The sequence below is a fragment of the Triturus cristatus genome, chromosome 10 (assembly GCF_964204655.1).
Source record: "Triturus cristatus chromosome 10, aTriCri1.1, whole genome shotgun sequence".
NCBI lineage: Eukaryota > Metazoa > Chordata > Amphibia > Caudata > Salamandridae > Triturus > Triturus cristatus.
Genome location: NC_140593.1, coordinates 1,033,433,716 through 1,033,460,255, shown reverse-complemented (window position 1 = coordinate 1,033,460,255; position 26,540 = coordinate 1,033,433,716). Strand labels below are relative to the sequence as shown.

General features: G+C 43.0%; 1 protein-coding gene and 1 pseudogene across 1 annotated transcript in view; both read left to right on the top strand.

The window, feature by feature from the left end:
• PDILT (protein disulfide isomerase like, testis expressed) overlaps positions 1 to 26,540 on the top strand; it is a 199,931-nt gene that overhangs the window by 98,111 nt on the left and 75,280 nt on the right. The window contains exons 6-8 of the mRNA XM_085629085.1: positions 10,339 to 10,464; positions 18,871 to 19,068; positions 24,851 to 24,971. Coding sequence (XP_085485211.1) covers positions 10,339 to 10,464; positions 18,871 to 19,068; positions 24,851 to 24,971 — 445 coding nt within the window. The remainder of the gene's footprint in view (positions 1 to 10,338; positions 10,465 to 18,870; positions 19,069 to 24,850; positions 24,972 to 26,540) is intronic.
• LOC146796480 (5S ribosomal RNA) lies at positions 625 to 733 on the top strand (annotated as a pseudogene).

Sequence of the window (26,540 nt, the reverse complement as noted above, 5' to 3'; positions counted from 1 at the left end):
GAAATATTGGTTTGCAGTGGCCGGATGTGACGTAAGGTCCCTTTCGACGATACTGAGACGTTTTTCTCCCGCTAACAGCTCCCAGAGGACAGCATCCCTATATACAATGCTGTCTGATGGTGGGTGGTCAGAAGGATTTTTGTCAACTGATTTTTGCCGGAGTGTCAGGTTTAAGGTACAACCGAACATGCTGCGGTCGGCAGATGCAATGATCGCTAGCGGGAGCACCTGGGTATAGGTACCACTGTGCATACTGCGCTCTGCAGGTGCATGGGTCGCAGCTTCACTCGGTTGCAAAGTGTGGAGGCTTGCTGCGGTGTCCCTGCGCACGTTCTAAATGTCTTTCTATTTGTATATAGGCGTATGACGGTTCTTGTTGTGGTACAGTCAGTGTTGGCGGCGTTTCCCGAGGTTGTCCACAGCGTCGGGTCTGCTTGATTCTTCAATGGCGGCTGCCCCTCGCGGGAGGTGCAACTGCGGGTGGTTGTTGGCAGCGCTGAGTGTGAATGGCCGATGCATCGATGATCGCAAGCACTTTTTGTTTGCGGTCAGCCCTTGGTGCAAACGCTGCAGGTGCTTGTTATATACACAGTCCTGGTTAACCTGCTACCAGTTAAACTAGGATATTTAGGCCATACCACCCTGCATGCGCCCGATCTCGGAAGCTAAGCAGGGTCAGGCCTGGTTAGTACTTGGATGGGAGACCACCTGGGAATACCAGGTGCTGCAATTTGGTATTTACTAAACAGGTTTATTGAGGAGGTAAAGTGTTCCCAAATATGTTTAGGAATTACAACTGGCTAGATGCACTGTTTACCCGCGTGCCTGCCCCAGATATGTCCTACCCCCCTCACGGCTGCGGGGCACAGGAGCTGCCGTGAAATTTATAATGGATAAATTGTGCTCCCCTGGAGTGTGTGCTCTTCAATGTGAGAACGGGTGGGGCTGCGGGTCCCTGGTGGCTTCTATCTCCCCGCTGCTTTGTGTCATTGTGGTAGTTATGAAAACGGTAAATACAGAGCTTTGTACTTTGGGAATTGGAAATGCGCACATTTCAAGGGAGGCACATCGAGTCCTTCGCTGCATTGTCTGTCGAGAATGATGTTTGGGGCAGTGCAGCAACATTGGAATGGTATCGGCGGCGTTAAGTGAAAGCTTTTCAATATTCTGCACAAGCCTCAGTGCTGCGTATTAACCTTAGGCAACCAACTACCTGGGACAAAGCCAAGAACCCTGACATGTTGCTGGTTTCTGTTCTTGCTTTACCAATATACCTGGAGTGCAAGGGCAGAAACAGCAACATACTTGTCGGGCGACACAACTGTTATGCAAAGAATTTTGCTTGCATGGGTTAGCCATACCCTTTACCCTCGACGGAGGAGAGAACGTTTTTGCGGTTACTGCCTCCGAGGGGCTTTTGATGTTTAGTTATCGTATCACAGCAATTATGATGGGCGGCTGGGGAAACGCAGATGTGCCGGTGCGCTGTGGGTCAGTAGTGTGACCATTGAGGTTAGTTTTGCTCCCACCGGTTGAGAGGATCAAAAAGGAACTAGTTTGTGGTTGGCACAAACTTGATAAGGGACTTTGTTCTTTGCAAACCCATGGAGGTGGCTAACTGGACGGTGGCTAACATACAATCTAGGGACCTTTCACTAATGTGGCCAATTTCAAGGGTGGTCCAAGCAGCCTGATGCATCATAGGTTTAGAGCATTCAAGAAGGATATTAAGGGATCATTTGGACAGGCTCTGGTATCCGAAACGTGTCGTGTCCCATGACTCCAGCTTTGCGATCTTGAGGAGTTACCTCGGTCACGGGTCTTCAGTTAGTTGGCTTTCCAGGCTGCAGTTTCAGATTTTCATTTCCTGTTAGGTTCAGGAATAGCTCTTCTCCAGCCAACATCACACGAACGCAGATTATGCGTAGGCAGGTAAACAAAGCACCTCACCTGTGGCTTCATTGTATAGCAAGAGCCTTTGCAGCGCGGGGAGCGGTTACAGTGTTATGCCTTCTTTAAGTCACCTGGCATTCTGTGAATGGTATCGAGCTTCAGATAGAAAGGACAGGTTGTCCAGTAGCGGCCACGTCCCTACAATGCCCCAGGTAAACTGCTTCCATGGTTTTGCCTGGTTGGCTGGGTTTCACACACACTACCTGTTTTGCTGGGGGGCATGGTTGATTTCCGTTGATAGGTGGTGTTGCTTAGAGTAATGGTCCCACTTGCGCTTGAGCTGGCTATTCATTGAAGGTGCCGTTCAGGGGTGGATCCTTCAGCGGTGCCTTGGCGAGTGACTTGCGCAAGGGGTTGGGTTGGGGGCCTTACCTTTGGAATCGGGTTGTTTGGTGTAAACCTCGGTGTCCTGTCGGCGCCTGGGTGGCGTGCGCCGTGAGAAGACTGTTTCGTATTATCCCATTTAGTGAGGATTTCGCTACTTGGCCAACAAGGCCCTTTGGAAATCAGGAGTTAGGCATGTGGCCCTTATCAATGCCTTATTGATGTAGGTGCTATTGTTGTCAAAGGGTAAAAGGGTTGTCGGTTTTGGCCGGGGACCAGCAAGTATGGTTTCATCTTTCTCTACGAACACGGGTGCAACCCAATATACTTCCCTGGGCCCTGCTCACACCTAGGAGGGCCAACATCACACAAAGCACAGGGGGAGAGTGCGTATATGACATCACAGACCTGATCAGGGATATTATCAGGGTCTTCCTTTGCCCCAATCTAGACAAAAGTTACAGACTGCCTCTGTGTTGACAAAGGATAGTTATGTTGTCTCCGCATGCACCTCTCTCGCGTTTCAACGAGGTCAATTTTGCCTCCAAGGCGGGGTTTGTGCGACACCATTCCTCTTCCAAAGGGCGCCCACTTTCTGCAACTAGATCACGTGTTGGGACCTGTCTGGCTGTTGCGGAAGTTATTTAGTGGGTTGGTTCATTTGCGGTTGAGCTCGCTATTCATAGAAAGGAAGACATTTAAGGAATGTTCAACACGTTAAGGTGACAGTCCCACCAAGTCAGAATGGAAGCATCCTTAATATGCTACGCAGGGAAGCCAGAATTTTGCTTCAGCTATCTTATACAACTAACAAGCATTGTTTAAGCCAAGGGTACTGGCGTGTAGTAAGGTACTGCGGTTTGTGATATATATCCGGAGGCAGTGTTAGGAGCTGCAAAATAACAGTCTGCCTTGCCAGCGGTTAACAGCCCAACGGTGGGAAAGTTTAATTTTACACTTAGTCAATTCATTTCAACGCAAGGTGAGGCACGGCTGAAAGACTGGGACTGCATTGCGCAATAGGCCACGAGGGCCTTCATGGGGAACACCTGCGGGCACCATATGGAATCAGGCACCATGTACACTGGGTGGGCAGTCCCCTGCAGCCAATGGCCGGTATCAGGTAGCTTCAGTAAGACATTTTCACCCGCGCATTAACCAGGGCAGCAGGCGGGTGAAGGTAGTTGTCAGCTAACATGTGTGCTGTGGCGCGGAAAAGTTTGTGAAACTCTGCGTTAGTGCCAATTGGCGACGGGGTATTTTCGACCTTTTGGTGTCCCAAAACAGGTATTTGCACATAACTCTGGCAGGCCGGAACCAGATAATAGAAGGGGCATCTTTTGGGATTGGGGCCCCTATCACATTGATAGTCGAGCGCTGGAGTAGATGTACCATGTAAGGCAAGGTCACCACTGGGTTTGTTCCCGAGTTATGGGGTCAAAGTGGGTTGGAGCAGTAAGTCCAGTCCTGTGGCAGCATCTAGCAACCCTTCAATCTAAGTAAGGGCAGTTAGGATAGATAAGTATCAGCGGGTGAGTCACACACTGGCCAGCAGCATCATCGTGCCCCAGGGGCATGCGCGCTTTACAAATACACAGAGCTGCAACCCGAAGGGTGCCAAGTGGCACAACGAGTAAAGATGTTTAAGAGGTGTGTCTCTGGCGTTACAGCTGGGTGGAGCCAGTCGCACCTATAGGTATGGCCGGGGAAGAAGGGTGTGTTCCTTTAGATCCCCATGACCTAGGCGGTGTGTGGCATCTCCCACATCAAAGGTTAGGCACTAGATTACAGACAGTGTGCCCTGTATCGTATCAGCAGATTCTCTAAGCGGGTAAGCCCATGGGACTTCCCAGAGGGAGCTGAGCGGTCGAAATTTCTATAAAGAATAGGGGAATCAGGGCAAGCGCTTGGGTGCAGCCGTGCCCAATGTTCATACGCAGTATGGACACCCATGTGCGCATTGAGTTAACGAGTAAAGGGACCGTGCCAAGGTTAAGTATAAACCCTTCCCGCCCTAATGGCCTAGCTGGCTATGGGGGGAGGAACAGTCTCTTAACAAGTGAGTGCTGGCCCAGAGATGGGAGACACATGTGCCAGGAGGGTGGCATCCAGTGTGATCAGCAAATAGGCGGGGCATCGTGAGCTAGGGTGTCTGAAACTGTCCCGCCCGTTGTGGGACGGGGTTGAGTCATGTGACGCAGTGGAACCTTGCGGCTTGAGGTGATTAGTGCTGGGCTCAACTTCACAGGCATAGGGCGTTTGTTTCTCCAGACACTAGCTGACCCAAGCTAACGTCTAGGGCTATTGGGAGATAGATGGGGCATCGATATCCAGTTGGGATGCCTTTACATCTAGATTTGCAGGAGGCTCCAGACAGACGATCTAGCGGGCAAGACTACAGCTATTTTGTTGGGGGCCCTGGCGGTGACGGTGGCCGCCTCCAGAGCTGTGGCGGAGTTACAGGGCGATCTGGAAGCAAATGGGTACAGAAGGGTACCTCTGCGCGGCACCATGGTGGGTGCCAGAGCCAAATCATAGGAGGCTCAGGGGAGGTTCCTGGAAAACCGTGTCGGCACCCCGCTAGTCCTTTGGGCGGTTGTGGGCCTGAACAACCGGGGGGTTTGCTATGCGATGCTCCGCCCTGAAAGGGGCGTGAGTAAGAAGGTATCAATGGTTACGTGAACTGAGAAGAGGATCACTAGCAAGGGGCAGCACATGCGGGGTTTGCCCCGGTGCTGCCTGGCTCATCAGGCGGGCAGGCGGCCCAGTTGGTTGCCTGCCCTTGGATCGCCCGAAAGATAACCCACCCATTACATAACGGTGTATGTAATAAACCTGCAGCCATTTTTACCCAAACAAATATCTGTGTTGTGTGTTTATTCTTGGGAAATGTATATATTGTTGGAGGGGTGTAAAAGGATGCCAATGACAATACTATTGGGTTATGCTGTTTTTATAGTGCAAGGTCCGCCATCTTGATTGTCCTTCAGAGCTGTTACAGAGCCTTGGAGTTTGAAGCATAAAACCAGAGTGTGTTCCAAGGGAACATTCGCTTTCAAGACGCTCCCCTCAACGCAAGAGATTTTTTTCGTCTTCCTCATTTAATTGTACGGTCAAACTCTCCGAGCGAATCTTAGCTATTGTTTTATTTTCTAGCGCTCATTCCCCATAGGTTCTCTGTAGTCCTGACTGATAACTTCCGTTGTGGGTTATCTCATGGAAGTCACTGTGGTGAAGAACGTTGTCTCACAGCAAGCAATGTAGCATGTAGAGATGTGACTTTCATGACTGTGGCCGACTTCTTATGAGTAAACAGTAAATTCTTTAATACACTGTTAAGCGAAATTCTGTGTTCTCATTCTTATTGAAATGAATAGGAGCATAACTTTGAGTGCTTGATGTCTGCATGATCATAGGTATCCAATAAGATGAACACGAGAGATCAATTGACATCTACCCATCTATCAAAATGCAAGAAGTGTTCAACTTCACAAACTACTTTCTAAACAAGCATTGACAAAACCAATAGGTCTTGGCAATCCGAGAGCTACCGGCACTTGTTTTTGTTGCAGATTTATATAGTACCAATCGACCCGAAGGTATTGGAGCGCTTTACATGCGCACCAGTTACGTTACACAAGGACACATTCATTTTTAGGTCTCGCCTACGCAGCGGAACTATTTACCCCTTGTCAATGCCAGCACTGTTCCATAATTTTAGTAGAACCGACTGACAATGTTAGAATCTTCACTGCAAATTTTTATACTCGTGAAGGGAGCAAAATTATGAATCTGCACTACCCCAAGATGGCGGACAAATGAGGCCAGGTAGGCACACGCATTTATACTTTTCTAGTCTAGGCTGACAGATTGACACGATTCTCCCCTGGCTAGTAGTGACAGTCCTCACCATCCAATCTCAAAGCTCTGTAGACTTTATTGTTAAACTATATTTTTATTCGTTTTGTTTTCTTTCATTCAATTTGCGGGGTGTGCTCTTTCTTTAATATTAAGGGAAGGGATGCCATGCATTTACCGAGCCTGCTTTTGATGTGTTGCCTTGCGTGAGTGAATCGGGCCCCTGGGGGAAACCCCTTCATCTCCCTTGGGGACTCGCTTTGTCAGCAGCAGGCGGTTGGTTGCATGAGATGTGAAACTGTACGAACTCCACCTGGCGACGGTGACACTTAAGACGCAGCAATCCGATCAACATCATAGATGGTAAAGTCATCTTACACAAAAGGCCTTACCTCAGCATAAGGCCTGCTTACAAGCTGATATGCTTTGAAATGCAATGTTACCTTTTAAGTTAAGTCACATAGTCATGTCTCAGGTCAAACAATGTTAGGAGAGAGATGAAGAAAGCAGATTTAAGGCAAATATCCCGCAGGGCTAGGCAAGATCGACAAGGTGGCCAGCGCGTGTGTGTGGATTATGGGCAGGGGTTACTGTTGTCAGAGTTTGAAGAGGTCGTGGCTGGGACAGGGCAGCGTTTTAGGAGTACTTTGTCAGTTTCTGTGTCTTTGTGTCCTCGTTTTAATCACAGACTCCACGGATATAGACTTCTCACTGTCAGTGTACTGTTGGGAGTGAGCTATTTCACTAAGGTCAGAACGTGTGAACAAAAAATAACACAGAACTCCCCTGCGAAATCTCTACAGCAGGTGCATTAATCCACCAAACCTTTTAATTGGAATTAGTATCTGTTACTTGCAGTCGAGGCATTGACCTTTTGTTATCAGGCTAAGATTAGAACCTGTGGAGTGCAAGGTGCAAATGCATCTCTGCAGCTTGTCTCTTAATCCCTAACCTACTGGACTACCTTTCTTCCTCCATCAAGCTCAGGTTCCAATTTTTCGACAGCCTCTTATTTTACCTCTTTACCTCTTTAATAGGCTTAACTCCTTTCATTCTTTTGTTTTTATTATATTCTTTTCTGCTGCACTTGTGTAGCTCTTCCCCTTTGTTTTGCATTCTCTATTTCCTTTAACCTTTAGTGCTTTGTGTCATTTCTACAGTTTTGTTTCTCGATGTGCTCTCTCCCACCCCCAGCCCCCTTGGCTCAATTAAGTTCTCGCAGTCTATTTCCATATTTTATTGTTGCATATTCTTTTCATTTATCTTGCCATTGCTTGCTCTTGACATTCTTTCACTTCTCTTCTTGTCTGTTCTGGTTCCAGTTCTGCCCCATTTCACTATATATTTCCTTTCTTTCCTCTTTGCCCTTACTTTTCTTCCTCCTGCCTCCCATGCATGGCTACTGGTGAAGTGCAGAATGCTTTAGAATGACCTACTCAGAGTAGGTGAATAATGAACCTTTAAAGATACAATCAAAATGGCCAGCAACAGAGCATCAGAGGCCCTTAGGAAGCAAAGACCGAAGGCCATGGGCCTGAAATGCAGGCCTGGATGGCAGGACTGATTGACTTGTGATGACCTCCTCCAAAGATATTTCCACCTAGGGAAAATGGATGTTTCAGAAAAAGTAGGATAAGCAACAAGGACCGCCCCCCTATCTGTTCAGCAACAAAGCACACACAAGCAAAATAATTCTCCCCCTCTGTCTTCAACCATTCTTTACCTGTCTCATGGTATTAGGCCACAGTGTCATCTACCGCTCCCCACTGGACATCCCCCAGGGCTCAGTCTTAGGCCCACTGCCTCTTCAAGCTTCCTCTCCCTGGAGGACATTCTCTCTGATTTCACCTCTATGATGTTTCTAATTCCACCTCTATGTTGTCTCTAATTCCACCTCTATGTTGTTTCTAATTCCACCTCTATGTTGTTTCTAATTCCACCTCTATGATGATCACACTCAAATATTCCTTGCATTCCCTTGTCTCACTCCTCAGATCCACATGCCTTTAACTGTCTCATTGATACTAGTAGCTTGATAACATTGTTCACTGTCATCCACCATGTACCTTATCTTTTATTGGCTGTCACTGACCTCGGTCCAGCCTCCTAGGCTAAATCAATTTCTCTCATTGGTTTAAATTAATTTTACAATCTGTGTGTTATGCTATGAGTCATCATTGTGTTCTTTGTTAGAAAGGGCAATGCTGATTTTAATAAATACACAAATAAATAAATAGTCCTTTCATGCTCGATTAATCTAAAACCGAAATCACCTAACAGGGACCTTATAAGTGCTTAGCCATGCAACAGTTGATGTTGTTGCACCAAGGATATTGTGCTGCATAACTAAACACTTATAAGGTCACAAAAGCGAGACCTATTGGCTATGCCAATGCTTGTTTATATGAAGGCCCTGTTTTGTTTTTTAAAGAACAAAATAGAAAATTGTCAATTTGGATCAATGTGTGTGCATTAGAAACTCACATTAGCAGCAGCTTTCGAAATGCATATTGAGTTCTGAAATACTTGGTTCTGATACGAGAACTTGTGCTGAGTGCTCAAAAACAGAGAAAAAACTCCTACAATGGGAGCAGTTCGAAATGAAGCCCAGGTGGGAGGAGACAGAGCTTGTAAAAACATATCTCAAAATGGGAGCAGTGGATGGACACAAGTACTTGTTCCATGCTCTGGGGGAGGGCTAAACACAAGCATGCATGCCATGGACAAACGGGGACAAAGGATATGAGAGCGACAATGGAGCAAGCAAATGGTATTCCTATGGACAGGCGGAAGCTCACAGATTGAACACAACATGTCTCTTCGAGACAGCACATGTGCTGTCTAACTGAGGCCTAAAAAGAAGAGTAGATCTGCCAAGTGTACATACCAGTTTTGTTTTTGGGAAAGAATGTTAGCAGTCCCTTCTAAAACATAAAAAAGTGACTTTGAGGTCTTTGATCGCCTAAATAAATTGCCCAGTGTAATGATTAGGACCAGCATAATAACAATTTGTATATGTAGCCCAGGGTGCCAGAAAAGAGGCAATGGTAATGTTAGGAAATGAGGGGACATTTATTTCTGAGTGTGAAATATTCTCTGCAACATATATAACTGGACTGCTCTCTTTTCTTTCCAAGCATCTTATTTATTAATAAAGATTGTTAATGATTGTTAATAAAGCATAATGCTGTATGTCAAGGTGAAAGAGTCGATCTTTTGATTAATATGGAAGTGATTGCTGTGGCAGATATAGTAGGTTATGTTTTTATGGTCCTTTAAAACTTAATGTATAAAACAATGTTAATTTTGAAATTTATAATTTGATATGAGCACTTTTAAGGGTATTTGTCTAAATAAACTACTTTGAAAATAAACAAAAATAGTTTCAACTTAAACTACTAATAAATAAAACAAAAATAAATATATGTCAAAGTTTTAGGTATACAAATGTATTCCCTATACAGATTACCACAGTGTCTTAAGTCGAACACACCAAGGGGCATATTTACAAGAGCATTGTGCCATCGGAACCTCACTCTTTCCGACGTTGCGGTGGCGCAATGCCCTGCCTCATATTTACAAAGCAGCGTTAAGGCACTTTGTATGGCTTAACCCCGCTTTGTAAATATTGTCCCCATATCTGCGTGAAAGGAGCGTGGAATGGGTGTTGCTGTGGGTGTTCCGCAGCAACACCCATTGCTTTTTGACGCTGCCCCAGATTTACAGGATCTGTAAATTGAGACAGCGCCAAAAACTAACACCCCTGAATAGCAGGCGCTAGATTGGTGCAAAAAGGAGACATACTTTTACTTCTCCTATTTTTTGCTCTTTTTGTATGTGTGCTGTGTTCTGCAACACACGTAGAAAGTGCAAACTGCCTTGAAAGATTGTTTATGTGCAGGAAGGTGTCCCTTCCAGCACATAAGCAATCTTTCCCTGCAACACAGGCACCCCTGCACTATGGCGCAAAGGTGTCCGTGTTTGGCGCTAGGCAGCTTTTTTTAGCACCATGCAAGGAAAAACACAGGGGTGAGCCGTTTTGTTTGTAGATACAGTGCATCCCTGCATTTTTTTAAATGATGCAGCAAGGCGCTGCTAAATTGCGTGCAGCGCGGCGCTGCGCCATGTTTTTGTAAATATTCCCCCAAGTGTCCTTAAATATCTTTAGATATACTGACACCAATAATAATCTTTATTTTACAGACTTCTGTGACCATTTTTGATGTTCCTGTTGGAAGTCACATTTTGCTGTTTACATCGAAGACATCAGATACCTTTAGTAAAATCTATGAAAACTATGAATCGGCTGCAGTGGAGTTTAGAGGAAAGGTATGTAAACAATGTAAATATTAATATTAATAATGTTTTATACATTTTTGTGCAAAATGGTCATATTATAATATTCGGACATCTAACATAATTCTGTTACCAAAAATCGGTCTATATCCCGTATATTATATGAATGTTGAGAGGTTATTTGCTGATTTTCTTGGAGAGTCTAACATGTCAGTTTCTCAGTATCACCAATCCATATGAAAATGACCACTCTTCATAGTCATTATATGTCAATTATCTTTTGACTGTTTATTGTTCTAAATCTGATTGCCCAAAGGTTTCAGTCACTTAGAAGTCCAAACGTGCCCAAGGTTTCAATGAAAGTTTCTTTGCAGATAGACAGCTTATGAGGCGTATATAAGAGAATCTGTGATTGTAACTATTTTGTGGCTACGTAGGTGTCTCTGGCCTTTGAGGCAGCTTTAGCTCCAGTGGCGGCTGGCATGTACCGAGGGTGGTGATGCAGGGGCACAAAAAAATAAAATTTAATTGAATAGACTTACCTTCTTGGCTTGCTGCGTGACGCCCTCCTCGCTCCTGTCTTCTCTCATCGAGGCAGGCTCCAATGCAGGACCCAGCCAGCTCCCCTAAATCGTGGCGCTGCTCTCATGCTGTTAACTAGCATGAGAGAAACAACAGCATTGTAGGGCGCGTCCCCACTCAGCGCTCTCAAGAGCACTGGAGGACAGTGCGTTCTCTAACCCAGCTGTCAAAGACAGCTAGGTCAGAGCGGTTTAACATGAGCATGTCCGGCTTGCCATGGCAAGATGGCTGGCCAAAGAGACATGCGCATTTCAAACTTTAGCGCACAGCTCCCTGCTGTCAATCGGCAGCAATAGTCTTCCCCGTCCTGACACTCAGTTCGGGGCGGGTTGCTGAAAAACTAATTCCTAATAAATAAACTTTACTACCATTTTATTTTTCAGCTCTGGGGCTTCTGGGGCGACGCTTCTCCTCTAAAATGGAGGACCCGCCCCTGTTTAGCTGTCTCCATAGACTATTGTGTTTTTAAATACATATTTAATATACAAATAGCTTTGGTCTGTAGTCTTCTGCGTCCGTCCACGGGGCAATGGGTAAGTCCACATCAGCCTTTTGTTCCTCTTTCTGTGAGTGACGGCATTTGCATGTGAAAATTGCGCACTTCCTCCTAAGAAACAGTATTTTTCAGTGCAAGGGGCCAGTATCCATTTAATTTTTTTTTTTTTTCCCTTTTATATATTTTTGTGTACTTCTGTTTGGGCTTTGCTGCTGCTCACACATTACTGCCAAGCCAATCATTGCCGCTGTCAGTGTTACACATGCCAATTGGGCACTGCTGTGAGCAGCCACTATTGAATGGTGCTTCTTATCTTTTATTATTAAAAAAGTATTTGACTATTCCACAACCAGATGGCCATCTGTGAAAGATTTTTACCATAAAGTGTACCAAAAAGCATTCAAGGAGGACCACCCTTGCATCCCCATATAGGTGTACAGACATCTTAGAAAGAGGAAAGTATTTCTAGTGGGATTGTAATACGCCCCTGTCAGAACAAAATAAGACTTAGATGTCGTTGCTGCTACAGCCGAAGTCCTATGTGCTTTTTTGGGGCAGAAAAATCGAGTCAGGTTCTTCCACAACCGGAACAAATGGATGTTGAAAAATCTAACTACTCAGAATCAAGTAGAGCAGAATTCCATGAGGTAATTCAACTCCGTGTGACTCATATTCAGGCCCTTAGAGTCTGTATTTCCCATACATGTGTCATGTTATTCTTTTCAGTGGTTAATTTGTAAAAGAATAAGTGCAGGAGTTCTCGTCAGAAGTCAGCTTGCACCAGCCCATTTCTCCTGTTAGCTCTGCCTAAAACAGAACCAACTACTAACCATGAAAGTGGCAAGAGGATGTGGAGTAATGGGCAGATCTGCCCATAAATGAATGTGCCCTTAACTGGTGCTCATGTAAAGTGCCAGTGTTGATAGTTAAGAGTTGGTGCTGAGCACTGGAAACCACCGGCTCAAATTCAGCACTGATTCTTTTTTTTATCTTCAATAACTTAGGCACTGTTTGACGAAACTGCACAAAACTCTCCTAAAATCTGATCTATCAACATTGCCGGAAGACTTTTTTCAAAATTCATCAAGGGGGCAACGCGTACAGGGAAGATCTCAAAGTGCCGAACTCCATGTCAACTTCCATAAGGAAGATTCATTCACTCCTAGAGCAGAAACTGCAGGATAGACTTTAACTGAACTTGGATGAGATGCAGCAGAAGGAGGGACTGGAGAGGTCAGAGGGTAAACTGTACTCAAACAATTTTGAAAACACATATTTCGCTGTTGGGTACACAGATCCTGACAAGGATTTTTGGCCAACGTGCCATTTTCTTGCCACTAATAGTGTAGAAAATAAAAATGCACAGTGCAATTGCACATGGCCAAAAGATGTGCACAGTGACCACACTGGACATGTGATCTGGCTGCAGGACATAGCTGAGGTTGGTAGGAGGGTCCCGGGGTCCAGTAGTATGCCCTCCACCCATAGGTCACTGCATATGACTGTGGGACCTATGCAGCTGAGGTGGATGAGGTTAGGGTGCAGTACCTTGCAATGGGCCATGCCGGATCCCTTGTGTGATGCACATGGTAAAACGCCCTGGGTAGTTTGGTTCGGCAGGCTGTGGGCTGGGGCATGACCTGCCTGGCCCTATGCTCAAAGGTTTCTGCACGCAGCAGAAGGCCATGCACATATGGCTGATTAGAACAGGACATGGGTGCAGGTCCTTGGTCAGAGCCCACTGATCTCAACTGAAGGCCATTCACAATTGATATGGTGGTTTGGGCCTGGGTGCAGACCCTGGCAACAGGTGAGGTCGTACTTCCTGAGCCTTCTGCACTAGCCCAAATGCTGTGCCCCAGGGTTTGGTGGGATGACCATTGAAGGGTTTGGTGGGATGGCCATTGAAGGGTTTGGTGGGATAGCCATTGAAGGGTTTGGTGGGATGGCCATTGTAGGGTTTGTTGGGATGGCCATTAAAGGGTTTGTTGGGATGGCCATTGAAGGGTTTGTTGGGATTGCCATTGTAGGGTTTGTTGGGATGGCCATTAAAGGGTTTGGTGGGATGGCCATTGGAGGATTTGTTGGGATGGCCATTGAAGGGTTTGGCGGGATGGGGTATTGAAGGGTTTGGTGGGGTGGCCATTGAAGGGTTTGTTGGGATGGCCATTGAAGGGTTCAGTGGGATGGCCATTAAAGGGTTTGGTGGGATGGCCATTGAAGCGTTTGTTGGGATGGCCATTGAAGGGTTTGGTGAGATGGCCATTAAAGGGTTTGGTGGGATGGCCATTGAAGGGTTTGGTGGGATGGCCATTGAAGGGTTGGTGGGATGACCAATGAAGCGTTTGGTGAGATGGCCATTGAAAAGTTTAGTGGGATGGCAATTGAAGGGTTTGATGGGATGGCCATTGAAGGGTTTGGTGGGATGGGGTATTGAAGGGTTTGGTGGGATGGCCATTGAAGGGTTTGGTGGGATGGCCCTTGAAGGGTTTGGTGCGATGGGGTATTGAAGGGTTTGGTGCGATGGGGTATTGGTGCTATAAGCAATGCTGATCATAACCAAACTACTGTATTTCCTGTCTTTTAGGGTTTGTGTTGAAAGCATTATTTACTTCCCACCAACATTATCTAGCCCTAGCTACAGATTTTTCTAGTGTGTTTCATTGGTTTTTGGTAGTTCCATGGTGCTAATGGTCTCTGTCCTCAATGAGGATGAACATCCTCCACTAGAACTTTGCGTTAATGTCCCCTAATATCAAAAACATTACTGGACCCAGGCTTTAATTGGCAATAACATAACTTTGCTCTGTGAAGTGGCACTGGCTGTAGGACGTCTGCATGACTCTTGACATTTATATGCATTAATGACCACTGCAAAGGCCTGCAAGGAGTTGTAATGGCAGAACACATTAAACAGCCATAAAGACCAAAAATACATTCTTAGCATTGATGTAGCTTTGGCGTAATGTAAATGAATGACCCGCAGAAATGCATTTCTTATAAGCTTGAAATCTGGCGTATACTTTATGACGTCATCTTAATGGAATTATGGGGGCTGTTTTGATGTTATCTGTGTGTAATCAATAGAGCCTAGAAGTTGATTTGTGATATAGTCGGCATCAAGAGTGATTTTTCATAGGGTGCTGACATATGGTATATCGTGAGATATTTAGTAGAGTCGGACTGCTGCAATTCTTACTAAATGGGTTCTTCCTCTTCGTTGACGGGAGGTTTGGAGGGACGCAACATAATGATTGTGACTGACTGAAGCAGGTTAGTTACTATTGGGTTTTAATAGGAAGCTAGAGTTCAAAACAGTACCTAGGTTTTTGATAGTGTTGCACAGCGTTAGGCTGGTGAAGCTGTTAGCTGTTCATGGTAAAAGGTGTGGGCATTGGGTGGGTTGCTAGATAGAAACACACACACAAGTGCACACACACCACTCACGTAGTATTATTTTAATTGAATTTGAAGCGGTTACTAAGCGCACAGTGATGGTCCCCTTTTGACGCTTGAGAAGGTTAGGGTGCTCATTGAGTGTGGCTTACATATTTGGTAGGTGGTTTAGGTACCATCAATATAGCAGTAGCATTTCAGACCAAGCATGGGTACTCAGGAGATTATTGTTGTTATGCATGCAGTTGAAAGTGGAAGGGGCAAGGTTGAGCCTTGGTGGAATCCAATTGTTACTTGGCTTGTTGCTGATAAGTTTGATGTCCTTTGAGCAACTTGTGATCGGTCTGTGAGAAAAGATGCGGTCAAGGCATCAAAATTTTGCACCTTTTGGTCGGGGAGAGCAGTGTGCGGTAGTTAAATGTTGTTGAAGATAGTAGAAGGTGCCAACATGGTGAATAATCTAATGATGGCTCTGTTGCTAATTGTTTAAGTGCATTCCGTCTAGACACTAGGATTTCCATTCCCTACAGTGATAAGGTCACTTATGGGCGGATCAAAAAAATAATTTCTTTGGAGATGATGTGTGAGCTGGATGTAGGTAAAGAGTTCACATAGTTTTGCTGCAGAAGGTAGGTTGGAGGTGGTTTTTAGGAAGTGGCTGGTTGCGGAATGAATTTCTTCTGGGACTGTCACAGTGCACAAGGAGGGTTTGAATAGGTGAAGAAGAGGTTATGTGGGGGTTGGCTTAGCATAGATATGTGTGAAGATGTGTGAGGTATGTGTCTGGAGAATAGACTGCCATTATGGCAGCTGGGCATTACTGATCGTGTCGAAGCTGCAAGAGTTGCCTGCTGCAAGCCAAGATTTTCCTTTTAAAAAACGACATGCATATATAGGGCCTCATTTACAAAACTTTTGCAATAGGGCAGCACTGAAAGCCTTCTTGCTGCCTTGCCCTACGGAAAAAGAAAAGGGCAGGAATGCCCTGTATCTATCAGATACAGTGAATTTCTGTCCATTTACCCTGCGCTGGCACACAATGGGCTGCCAATTGCCAACACAGGCACACTTGCACTATGCATTGCAGGGATTAATGTTTTTGTGCAGGAAGGTGTCCCTTGTGCAGGATGGGACACCTTCCTGCACCAAAACAATCATGAGAGGCGATTTCCTCTTTCTATTTGTGCTGCTGAATGCAGCACACATAGAAAGAGGAAAAATCGAGGAGACATAAAGATATTTCTTCTTGTTGTGCCTCCCCTATGCCACCCCTGGGGAGGCATATGCTTTTGACGCATTCCCAGGTTTACGACATCTTTTAAATCTGGGAATGTGTAAAATGCCATTGCTGGGACATGGGCACACCCACCGTAACACCCATGGTACTCCTCCATAATGCAGGGTGAGGCAACGCAGGGACAAGCCCATGAAAAGTCGTGCAGGGGGGCTTTACATGGCCTTGTAGATATGGCTCTGCAGTGTACGCTGCCAGACCATCGCTAAAAGGGACGCTACTGCGGTGCACAGGGGCTCATAGATGAGGCCTATAGTGTGCTTGCCTTTGAGCCAGCCTCTATCGGCCTTTGGCTTTTCTAGCTCAGGACATTTCAGCCATTCACTGCTTGCAACTACCCGCACAAATGAAGCCCTGCTGGCTAATTGTTCTTTGGCTGCACTCACTCACGTACAATGTTTTTTCACCTTGTTTATTATTTGTTTGTTTGGTGGAACATAATTATTTCCTCTACTTTCTAACTGTGTGTGTATTTAGTTGATCTTTGGATTACACACCGCTTTATGGTTGTTTCTGACTTTGTGAGTTTGGTAAAGTGCTTTTAGTGTGGTGAAGTGCAGTTCAAATTTTAAAGAGAGCCTCCTGCTTTATGCATGTCTCACAGCATTGTACGGTTTATCCCTCCATGTATATCCAGAGTCATCAGTTCGTAAATCCAACTATGTTACTTTATTTCCTTTGCGCAAAATTATTTACAATGGGCTATCGTATACAATGCTTTTCGTGGGGTTTGCTTTTCTCCAGGGGGCATTTATCATTATTTATGTGCCTATACATACCAAACAACAACTTGAAACATAAAGGAACGTCACCCCAAGGTGTGCTATGTCCAATTGTCATGTTTACATGTTACATATCATAATACAAATCCTTAGTAACTCGGTAATGAGCGACATTCACGTGAATCTTAAACAGGTTAAAGTGATTATGACTCTGGAAACTCAAGATGGGATAATTTAAATAATGCTGTGAGGAGTACATAAAGCTGTGCAACTGGAGACACCTTTTAAGATTTGCTTCAGTAAAATTCATAACTTGTCCTGACATACTCCTAGGTTGAAGGGATGTGACCCTTGGGACCAGGCGGGGGACCAAGAGTAATCCTGGCAAAAATGCTGAAACCAGCCCCTTTCCATTCATCCATCCATCAACCCACCCACCCGACCACCAACCCATCCATCCATCCACCCATCCACCCACCCATGTCCAATCCACCCACTCATCCATCCATCCATCCATCCATCCATCCATCCATCCATCCATCCATCCATCCATCCATCCATCCATCTCTCCTTTCCTTTTGCTCTTCTGCCTGTCTGACCACTTTCTCTCTACCTAACCCCTCTCTCTAGCTTGAATATCCTGTGCCTGCTGCAATAAACCTTAGGGAGCAGGAGAAAGTGACAAGGGCACCAGCACCAGTGCTGGACTTTACAAACCGCCCTCCAACTAAGCCGACTGGAGAAATGCCTGGTGGAATAAAAGGCCTGCCCAGCCCTCGTGATCCTGTTAGCATGTTAAGCACGGAGCACTGTTTGTTAGGCAAGATTTATAAAAGGCACTGTTCAGATATTTGGCTTTCCAGCAAACTTGTTATTAGATCATTACATTTTTTCCCTTCATGTAGACATTGTTCTAAATCACTTCCTGGTTTAATCTTCCACTGCAGGTTTGAGTTTTTCTCTCAAATTCACCGCACCATTCTAAGCTTTGAAGGTCGGAATGAGGGTTCAGAGTTACTGCCCCCAAATTCTGCACATTTTCACTCCTCCCTTAGGGTCACTGACAGAATATCAGAAACAAAAATATTGTGCGGACACAATATAGTGTCAAAAATTTCAAGGACCAAAAAGTTGAGAAGGTAAGTGCAAATAGGTAAGTAAAGATTTACTATTCTAAATTCCATATCTACATACCTTGACGATATGTATAGTGTCAAGGTACGTGTGTGGAGTTATATGTAGTAAAACGTTGCTTACCTATAGTAACAACTTTCACAATATTTTTGTCCTCGATATTTTGATATACTTTGTCCCAAGATATTTTTGTTTCCAATATTCTGTCTAACCACCCTTCCCCTGTGCAAATTTTGCCAGGGATTACCTGGTGGAACATGCACTGGGAAAATCCCTGGGATGCGGTTTTACCACACAACTTAGAAATCGGAATCATGGGCACTAAATGTTTGCCTCTTAGCCTGATATTTGTGTGGCACACACAATGAGGCTATATGTGTGTGAATGAGATTCAGTTGTGCTAAATAACAATTGTTTTTGCTCAATTGGACTTTTCAGCTGCACGGGTAAACGTTTTGTATTTGCCACCACCATCCATGTTTATTGATGCACCTTGTCTTTCCAGTTGCTATTCCTCAGGTTCTTACTCTATGTCCCACACAGCAATTTCTTAAACACTACGCTGATTACGGCTTTGCTGGATGGGAATCAAGTATGTGAATCAATACAATTAATTGTAGTGAACTTTTTTAATTTCTGCACATGCAGGCAAATATACAATTTATTACAGGCCTACATTTTGAAACAAAATTCCTTAAATAATAAATGTGTATCTATTGATGTGTCACCACCTCTTTTAGTGGCGGCCATATTGGAAATACCCTCATGCCAAAACAAACTAATCTTCTCACAAAGACTATCTTTCCAATTTGCAGATCATGTTCATCTTGGTCGATACAAATGAAACTCGAAATGGACGCCTTTTTGAATATTTTCGCATCACTGAGGTGGATGTTCCTGCTGTTCGAATTCTAAACCTGACGAGTGACGCGAAGTATCAAATGCCAGCCGATGACGTGACCTCTGAAAACCTGAGGAGTTTCTGTCAGAGCTACTTGGACGGAAAGGCCAAGGTATGTAATTTCAACTTTGCATTAAAAAGAACCCAGTGCAGAGTATGTACAGCTGTCTTCAACAATTGGACAATGGTTCACGGATAAACCTTTAAATCAGGGTTTCTCAAACTGTGAGGCGTAACCCACTGGTGGGGCTCAAGCAGACTTTGGTGCGAAAGTCCAAGCAATAAATAAAGAGGCCTTTAAATTCTTAAATTCTATGTTTAATTTGTCACATTTGGTGAATCAGAGACAGTTAGGCTGCTTTATTCTTTTAATTTGGGGATTGGTGCTTTCTTTTCTTTCTCTGACTGCAAAGTGAGAGGAGTTTTTAAAGTGAATTATGTGACAATGTAGGATGTTTTTGCAATACACAACAAAATGTAAATACCTGTAAAAGAAATGTATCCTTCCAAAAGTTAAGAAAGCAAAAATTAAGCACCTATAGTTTGTAATTCTGAAGTGTGCTGGAAACAGGCATTTTAATCTGATCAAAACAAATCAAGAAACTTACTTGGTGATGCACAGATGATAAATATTCACAGAAGCAAGATTTCAACAGAATAATATTTGTGTACTATACAGTTTTATCAGTAAGACTGTATGTCTATGTCCACTTAAGATAGGTGTGTTGCAAATGTTTGTTGCTCTAAAAAGTAGGTTGTGGTTGTGGTTCCACTGCCTTAGATATTTTTTGCTATCCTTAGGGGCTGAGGATCCACCTCTGATTCCCATGGTATGTTTCTTCAGTACTCATTAAAATATGAATGAAAACTATGCAAATTTTCCACATCCCTGCGACCACCAAGGAAATATACAGTAAATAGATGGTCTCCTCCCTTTGATCAAGGTCTTCTCTTTTCTGACACGTTGGTCTAAATAAGCTCTCCAGTGGGTAATGTAATAAATTCGCAAAATGTGGTGCTCAAACAAACTATCAAGTATTTCTCCCTTAATTACCGTATTAGATTGCATCAAGTTACTAGTTAATTCATTTTGTGTTTTATTACCTTTTTTTTTTAAACTTGATTAATCTATGAGCAACATAGAGGACAACCTACATTACAGGTCAATATCAAACATAAAGACAATTGAAAAAATACAGAAATCTTCAATCTTAGGCCCTTGTGAGGTTTCTGTGGGCCGGAAACAGGGACTCCTGCTGCTAAACACCAGTGGAGAATGATGTATTACCAGTGGAGTTGCACAGTATTCCAGATTATTCCAGTTATCCCTCATTTATCACTGTAATTTCGGGATTTAAACTTGTAATCCCTATTAACTCTGTACCTCCAAGATAACTGGTATCATTGGTATCAGTAACTCTGAAGCTGGGGCAATGTTACCACGGACAAATCAGGGGGACTCTTAATGAAGCCCTTAGTAATTAATGGAAGAAATAACTCAGACTGCCCGCCACACCGAAAACATCTTGAGTTGAACATTAAAATTTATAATGCAATTGTATTAATGATTAAAGTGTTGGTTCATACCCGAACAAGTGTGCCCTTGGATTACATTACACATCTGGACTTGCTGTACATACATTAACAAAACCTTTCATAATGCTGAAATACAGTTTTCACTGATGATTTAATCCCCAGTCCCATTGTTGTGCGTTCTAACCAATTACATACACACCAGAGCGGTATCCTGTATGGTCCAGAGAACATTGCAGTAAAGTTAAGCCACTGGACATCAATACTTCTCCTACGACTATACTCTTGCATAAGGCAGCATTGCTATGAACAGCCTTCTGTGTTGGGTCATTAGCTGTACCCTAGTGCCTCAAGATGTTTGCTTCAAAAATGGCCGTCTCTTACTAGTACAATGTAATTTTAACTACCTCCTCATTGGTTTAATTTTTTACTAGATACGCCTCCAATCACTTATTGATCGTATCTTTGCCTAAGACCCTGTACAGCAATCTGCTGCCTTTCGGCTAAGTTCCCAATTTACAAATTCCAAATATGTAAGTATGTGACTGTAGCAGGCTAAGCAGGCTGATTTGTGAATAAAAATTGTATTCATCCATAGCCTAATTTCCTTGTATCCTGAATAATATACTGCCCCTAGTGGATTAAAAGAATATACAATATACAACACTGTTCAGCCCTGAGTGACTCATTACACAGACTCATTACACAACTTATTGTACATTAATCATTGTGTACCCTGCCATCACATTTTGTTCAGCACAATGGATGCATACGTAACCTCATCCAAAAGAATCTATGGTTTGTCATGGCAATGAGTTTGACATTTGAGGTGCCCCATCAGCAGCGTAGCCAGTGTGAGATGAGCCTCAGTGCAAGAAAGACAAAGTGCCCCCATGATGCAGTTTGAATGACAAAATACAGCAATAATCACGGATCAGTGGGCCTCTCAGGCCCCTGGGTCCTGGTGCCACTGCACCTACTGCACCAATGAGAACGTATGCCCTTGTGGGCTTTGCAATGCAGTCTATAGAGATACTCTCAAATCACTGTACTACTTGGAGTCCAGATGGTCCCCGCAACAAAAAAGAAGAGCATGATTTGGAATACTCCCAGGGCTAGAGCATGTGATGACTTGGTTGCATGAAACAAAAACTAAGTGTTGTAGACTGTGTAAATTAGGTGAAGAGAACATTATTCATTTAATTTGTATATGCCCGGCCTCATCGGAACTAAGACGGAGGTTATTAAGGATACCATTTAACCAGCGGGGCATCGGCTCATGCAGACAAGCAGTGTTAGCATGCTTTAATCAACTGACAAAGCATTGAATTGCATATTTGTAAAATTCCTGAGGGCAGTGGAAATGAAAATGGACGTATGCAACGCTATCACAGTTTGAGTTCTAGCAAATTTCTGTTTCTATAAATAACCGAGAATTATGATTTAACAGTTATGGAGTAACTGTGTAGTAGTTACCTATTTGGGGTGCTTTCTTGTACGTATAAGTAGGATAATTATCCTTCTTGATCTTGTACATACTTAATACTTCTTTTAAACATGGTATAGTGATTTTATAATCCTGGCTTAATTGAATATTCCGTGGTGCTTTTTATGTTTTTCTATTGTAATATTTTAATTAATCAACAATAAAATATTGAACCTGAACCTATAGAGCAAATGTGCACTTACAGGCTTATTAAATATACTCTAGTAAAGGGATGTGGTAGTACCACATCTAAAAATTGTAGACACGGTTGGGTTTACTTTATGAAATAAAAATAGAACACAACGCTTTGAGAAGCTCACAAGTCTAACATGCATTTAATGCAAAAATAGCCACTATACAAGTGAAATATTAAGTGACGATTGACATTTCAATGGCACTGTTTAAAACCCAGATGGAGCATTTAATGCTAAAATCTACTCACTTCTAAATACCCTTTTAAACACTTTTCTCTCAATACAAGTCAATGGATACATTAACACGTGATGGAAATTTGTTAATCTAACAAAACCAGCTGATGGGTAGGAGAGCAGGATCATCTCATGGGAAGCAATGCAAGAAGACCTGGAGACGTGGATAAAGTTAAATGAACCGGTTGCTATTTTGTGAACTTCATGCTTCTTAATGCCAATTTTCAAAGTGAGGCTACACATACTACCATAAGCAGGGAAATATGCAATTGTACAACACTAAATAAAATTGCTTCTAGGCCTCAGAGAAACTCAAAACTTTACAGACGTGTAAAGGTGATAGGAGGCTTCAGGCTACTACAAGAACATTAAAGTCATTCAGGTAATATCAACGCACATTAAGGTATACATCAGGCGTACTTATGTAATAGAGTACTGGTGTTAATGTATGGCATACATAATTCTGCTTTTCATCCTTTTCCCAGGTATGGTAAATCATGGACCATTATGACTACTGCAGATTAGAACGGGGATAACATGTCAATACTGCATGTTTTCCCCTATGCTGAGATGTAGAACTCAGGCTATTGTTCAGTTCATGGGTACTTGCAAACATTTTCCCTGGGGCAAAAATGTTTGGTTGCTGGTGGGACCGAGGGCAACACTGATGCCGGCAGGGTGGTGGTCAGCGAGCTGGTAGGGGGTTGTTAAGATGGTTGTAGGGAAGCAGCATGTTCATCTAGTGGCTGAATTGAATTGCACAATGTGGAATCAGAAAAGCTAGGATCAATCCCGGCTTCCCCACTTGATCAAATTATGTGATCCTAGGCAATTGTTTTATTTCACTTTCCCTCCTTTTTCTTCATCACCACATACAAGAGGACCTCAAAATACATGACTTCAAGATGTGTTATGTACAGAAACTTCTCCTGTGTTTGATTTAATAAAATATAATGTTGTTTGCGTATAATAGCAACCCCGGCCACCCTAAGGGTGCACATATAAACTGACCTGCCTCTTAGTTCAAATTTGGCATTATTGTCAGGGTGAGGAGAGAAGCATAAATGTTTCTAAGTTCACGTTTGGAAACAAACTATCACCTTTAAAATAATACTTCTCAATGCACTGATATAATCTGATTTACTGAGAAGAAAAGGTTCTGCATGTTAATAAAATACACTTTTTGTATTTTGAACAGACTTTATCGCATTTTTTGCACGTTTGCTGCTGGATGTCTTTATAAATCAATGTGTTCCTAAAGTTAAGCAGTGCGCAACATCCTAGTTACTTCCTTTCTTTAACTATAATTAACATTAAATAAATGCTTCCCCATTTATATAACATATTTTAATGTTAGTGTTGAGTCGAATAAACAGCAGCCAGTGCTTGCGTTGACAAGGAGGCCACACATTAAGGTGAGGAGGGCCGCATGCGACCCCCGGGCCGTACTTTAAGTATCACTGGTTTAGTTTATCTCCACACAAATTTCTGCTGGTTGTACTGAGTGAAATTTATACAAGGAAAACTGCCAAGTCTGTGCAGCAATATCGCACAACTTGAAAACTTGATTTGGGTGCAAACTCTTGGGATTACTGGCCCAATTGGAATAAAGCCCAGAAGGTCAATGCCATGCTCATGCTTCGATGATTCATACTAATTCCCCTTTCTGTTTTGAAAATGCTTGATGGCTACCAAGGGTAATATGGATGCTGTGTCTATTGACATTTTTGATTTCTTTCTGGCCTGATTGGCTGAGGTGTCAGAAGCCATGTTTACAAACATGAAGTTCTGGAATCAACGGAGTCTTGTGCTGCTCTGGTTTAAAAACAAACGGAACATATGCGCTCTACGGTTGGTTGCAAATTGTTTCAGATTCAAGTCAGACATTTACAAAAAAAATTAGATCTATACTTGCTTAATTTGATCCTCACAGGTATTAAGAACCTGTACAGTCACAAACAAATAAAATATATTTAAACACCAATGCTGGTCTTCACAAAATGATTACCTGTTGCTGTGAGAACAAGGTCAAGATTTTTTCTTTTTTTTAAACTTTATTTAACGTTTTTCAGAAAAAAAGTAGAAATGAGAGGTAGAAATAGGGAGAAGAAGGCGTGGTCCAAGAAACACCTTACAGGTTGTATACATGAGATAGTTTTATACTGTTGCAACACATTTATATGTACATTCAGTTACAGAGGATGAGGAAAAACAGTCACTGATAAGTACATCGCCAGGACAAATAATGGTCAGTTATAAGTGTAATCGGTCAAAATGTATAATTTATAAATGTTGAACCTAACCAATCTGATTAATCTGCCTATCTGACCTACCAAAAATCAATGCCTCAATAAAGCAGGATTTTGTTTCAGCCTTATGTGTCTACACTGTTTAATCTAACCTGATCATAATGCGTTTGTTCTCTTTGTGTTTTACTCTCTGATCAGCCTAAGCTGGCAACTGAAGAGATTCCAGATGACTGGGATATGAAACCTGTCAAAGAACTGGTGGGAAAAAACTTCAACAAAGTTGCCTTCAATAAGTCAAGCCATGCATTTATAATGTTTTGTAAGTATAGCAGCATATTATTGACATTATGCTAAAATCACAAGTTCTATAATAGAGCTTGCCCATGTAATTAATGACTTGTATCTTTATACATATTTTCTTATTAATATTAAAAGCATTTTCTTGCTTGAATTCATGTTCTCTATTTAGCCGTAATTAAGAATTTTAATAGCAATATGATTATTTCTATTATTGATGCTAATCCTACCAAATACCACTATTACTACAACGTCTCCTATTACCAATTCTATTATCACTGCTTATACTGTTATTTGCCTATTACTACTACTAATACTACTGACAAAAATAACCACATGGTTGCTTTCACCTTTGATGATATTGATTCTGAATGTCATGCTTTTTTTCCTGCAGATTCTTTAACTTTTAAAATGCCTCAAATTGTATTTTTAAATAACGTAGCTATAGTATGGACTTCATGTTATTTGTTTGTATCTCTTTTATTATTTTGAAAAGCATAAAAGTGCCACATTCAGCAATGAACAGGCATAGAGTTTCATTCAGAAGACTGAAAGCATGGACTTCTCAGTGTATCTGGGTCGTTACTGAGCACTCGTGGGCGTCCTAAGGAGGTGTTTTCCTCGTTCTACGTGTGCTGCAGAATGCAGTACACATGGAAAGAGGAAAAAAGAAGGAGAAATGTAGATAGTTCTCCTTGTTTTGATGCTGCCCCAGAATTACGCTATATTGTAGATTTGGGGCGGTGCCAAAAGCCACAGGTGTTGTGTGGGAACACCCACAGCAACACCAATGGAACACCTCTTACTCCATATTTACAAGGCCATGAAAAGCCACGCAGGGTGACTTTGCATGGCCTTGTAAATAAGAGTCAGCACATTGTGCCTCCAGAGCATCACAAAAGTGACGCTCCTGTGGAGTAAAATTGCCGCAGGGGTATTGTAAATAAGCCCGTAAGTCCGACACCCTGATTTTAGCAATGCCATGGTTACGGGAAACTCCATTGGGAGTTGTTAACAAGGATTACAGGTGGAACCTTGATGATCCCTTGGAAATGAGAATCACTGAAGGATTCACATTTTCTGATTCCGCAGTAATACCGCTTTTTATCCTTTACTTTCATCCAGAGATTTCAGCTCTTTCAGAAGCTCGAGTCCCCATGTGAAAGGCATCAACTCCATGGATTAACTGCAGACCTTGTCTTTCCCAATCAGGCTGCTAAATCAGTTACTAGTGACATCAGGAATTCTGGGGACCTTGTAATCAACTTCTATGTAGTTATTGATTAAGATGAAAGTTTCAAAGAGTAGCAAGCCACATTCCTGCTACGTCAAAGTGCTTTGTGTGGTACCACAATATTGTTGCTACAAAGTAGGAAGCAATGTGCATTTCTCTCAGTTGAGTAATTCAGTCGCTCATACTTAGATGTAGATGTTTCCTAGAATATTATAGATGGAGTGGGATGCCTTAAATCAGTCACTAAGAAAGCCCATGGTACTAACTCACCTGCTAAATAGAAGGCTCATGCATATGGTTGTCTGTAGGTGTCTGACAGCCCAATTGATAGCCAGGATTGCTAAATTGGGTGTATAT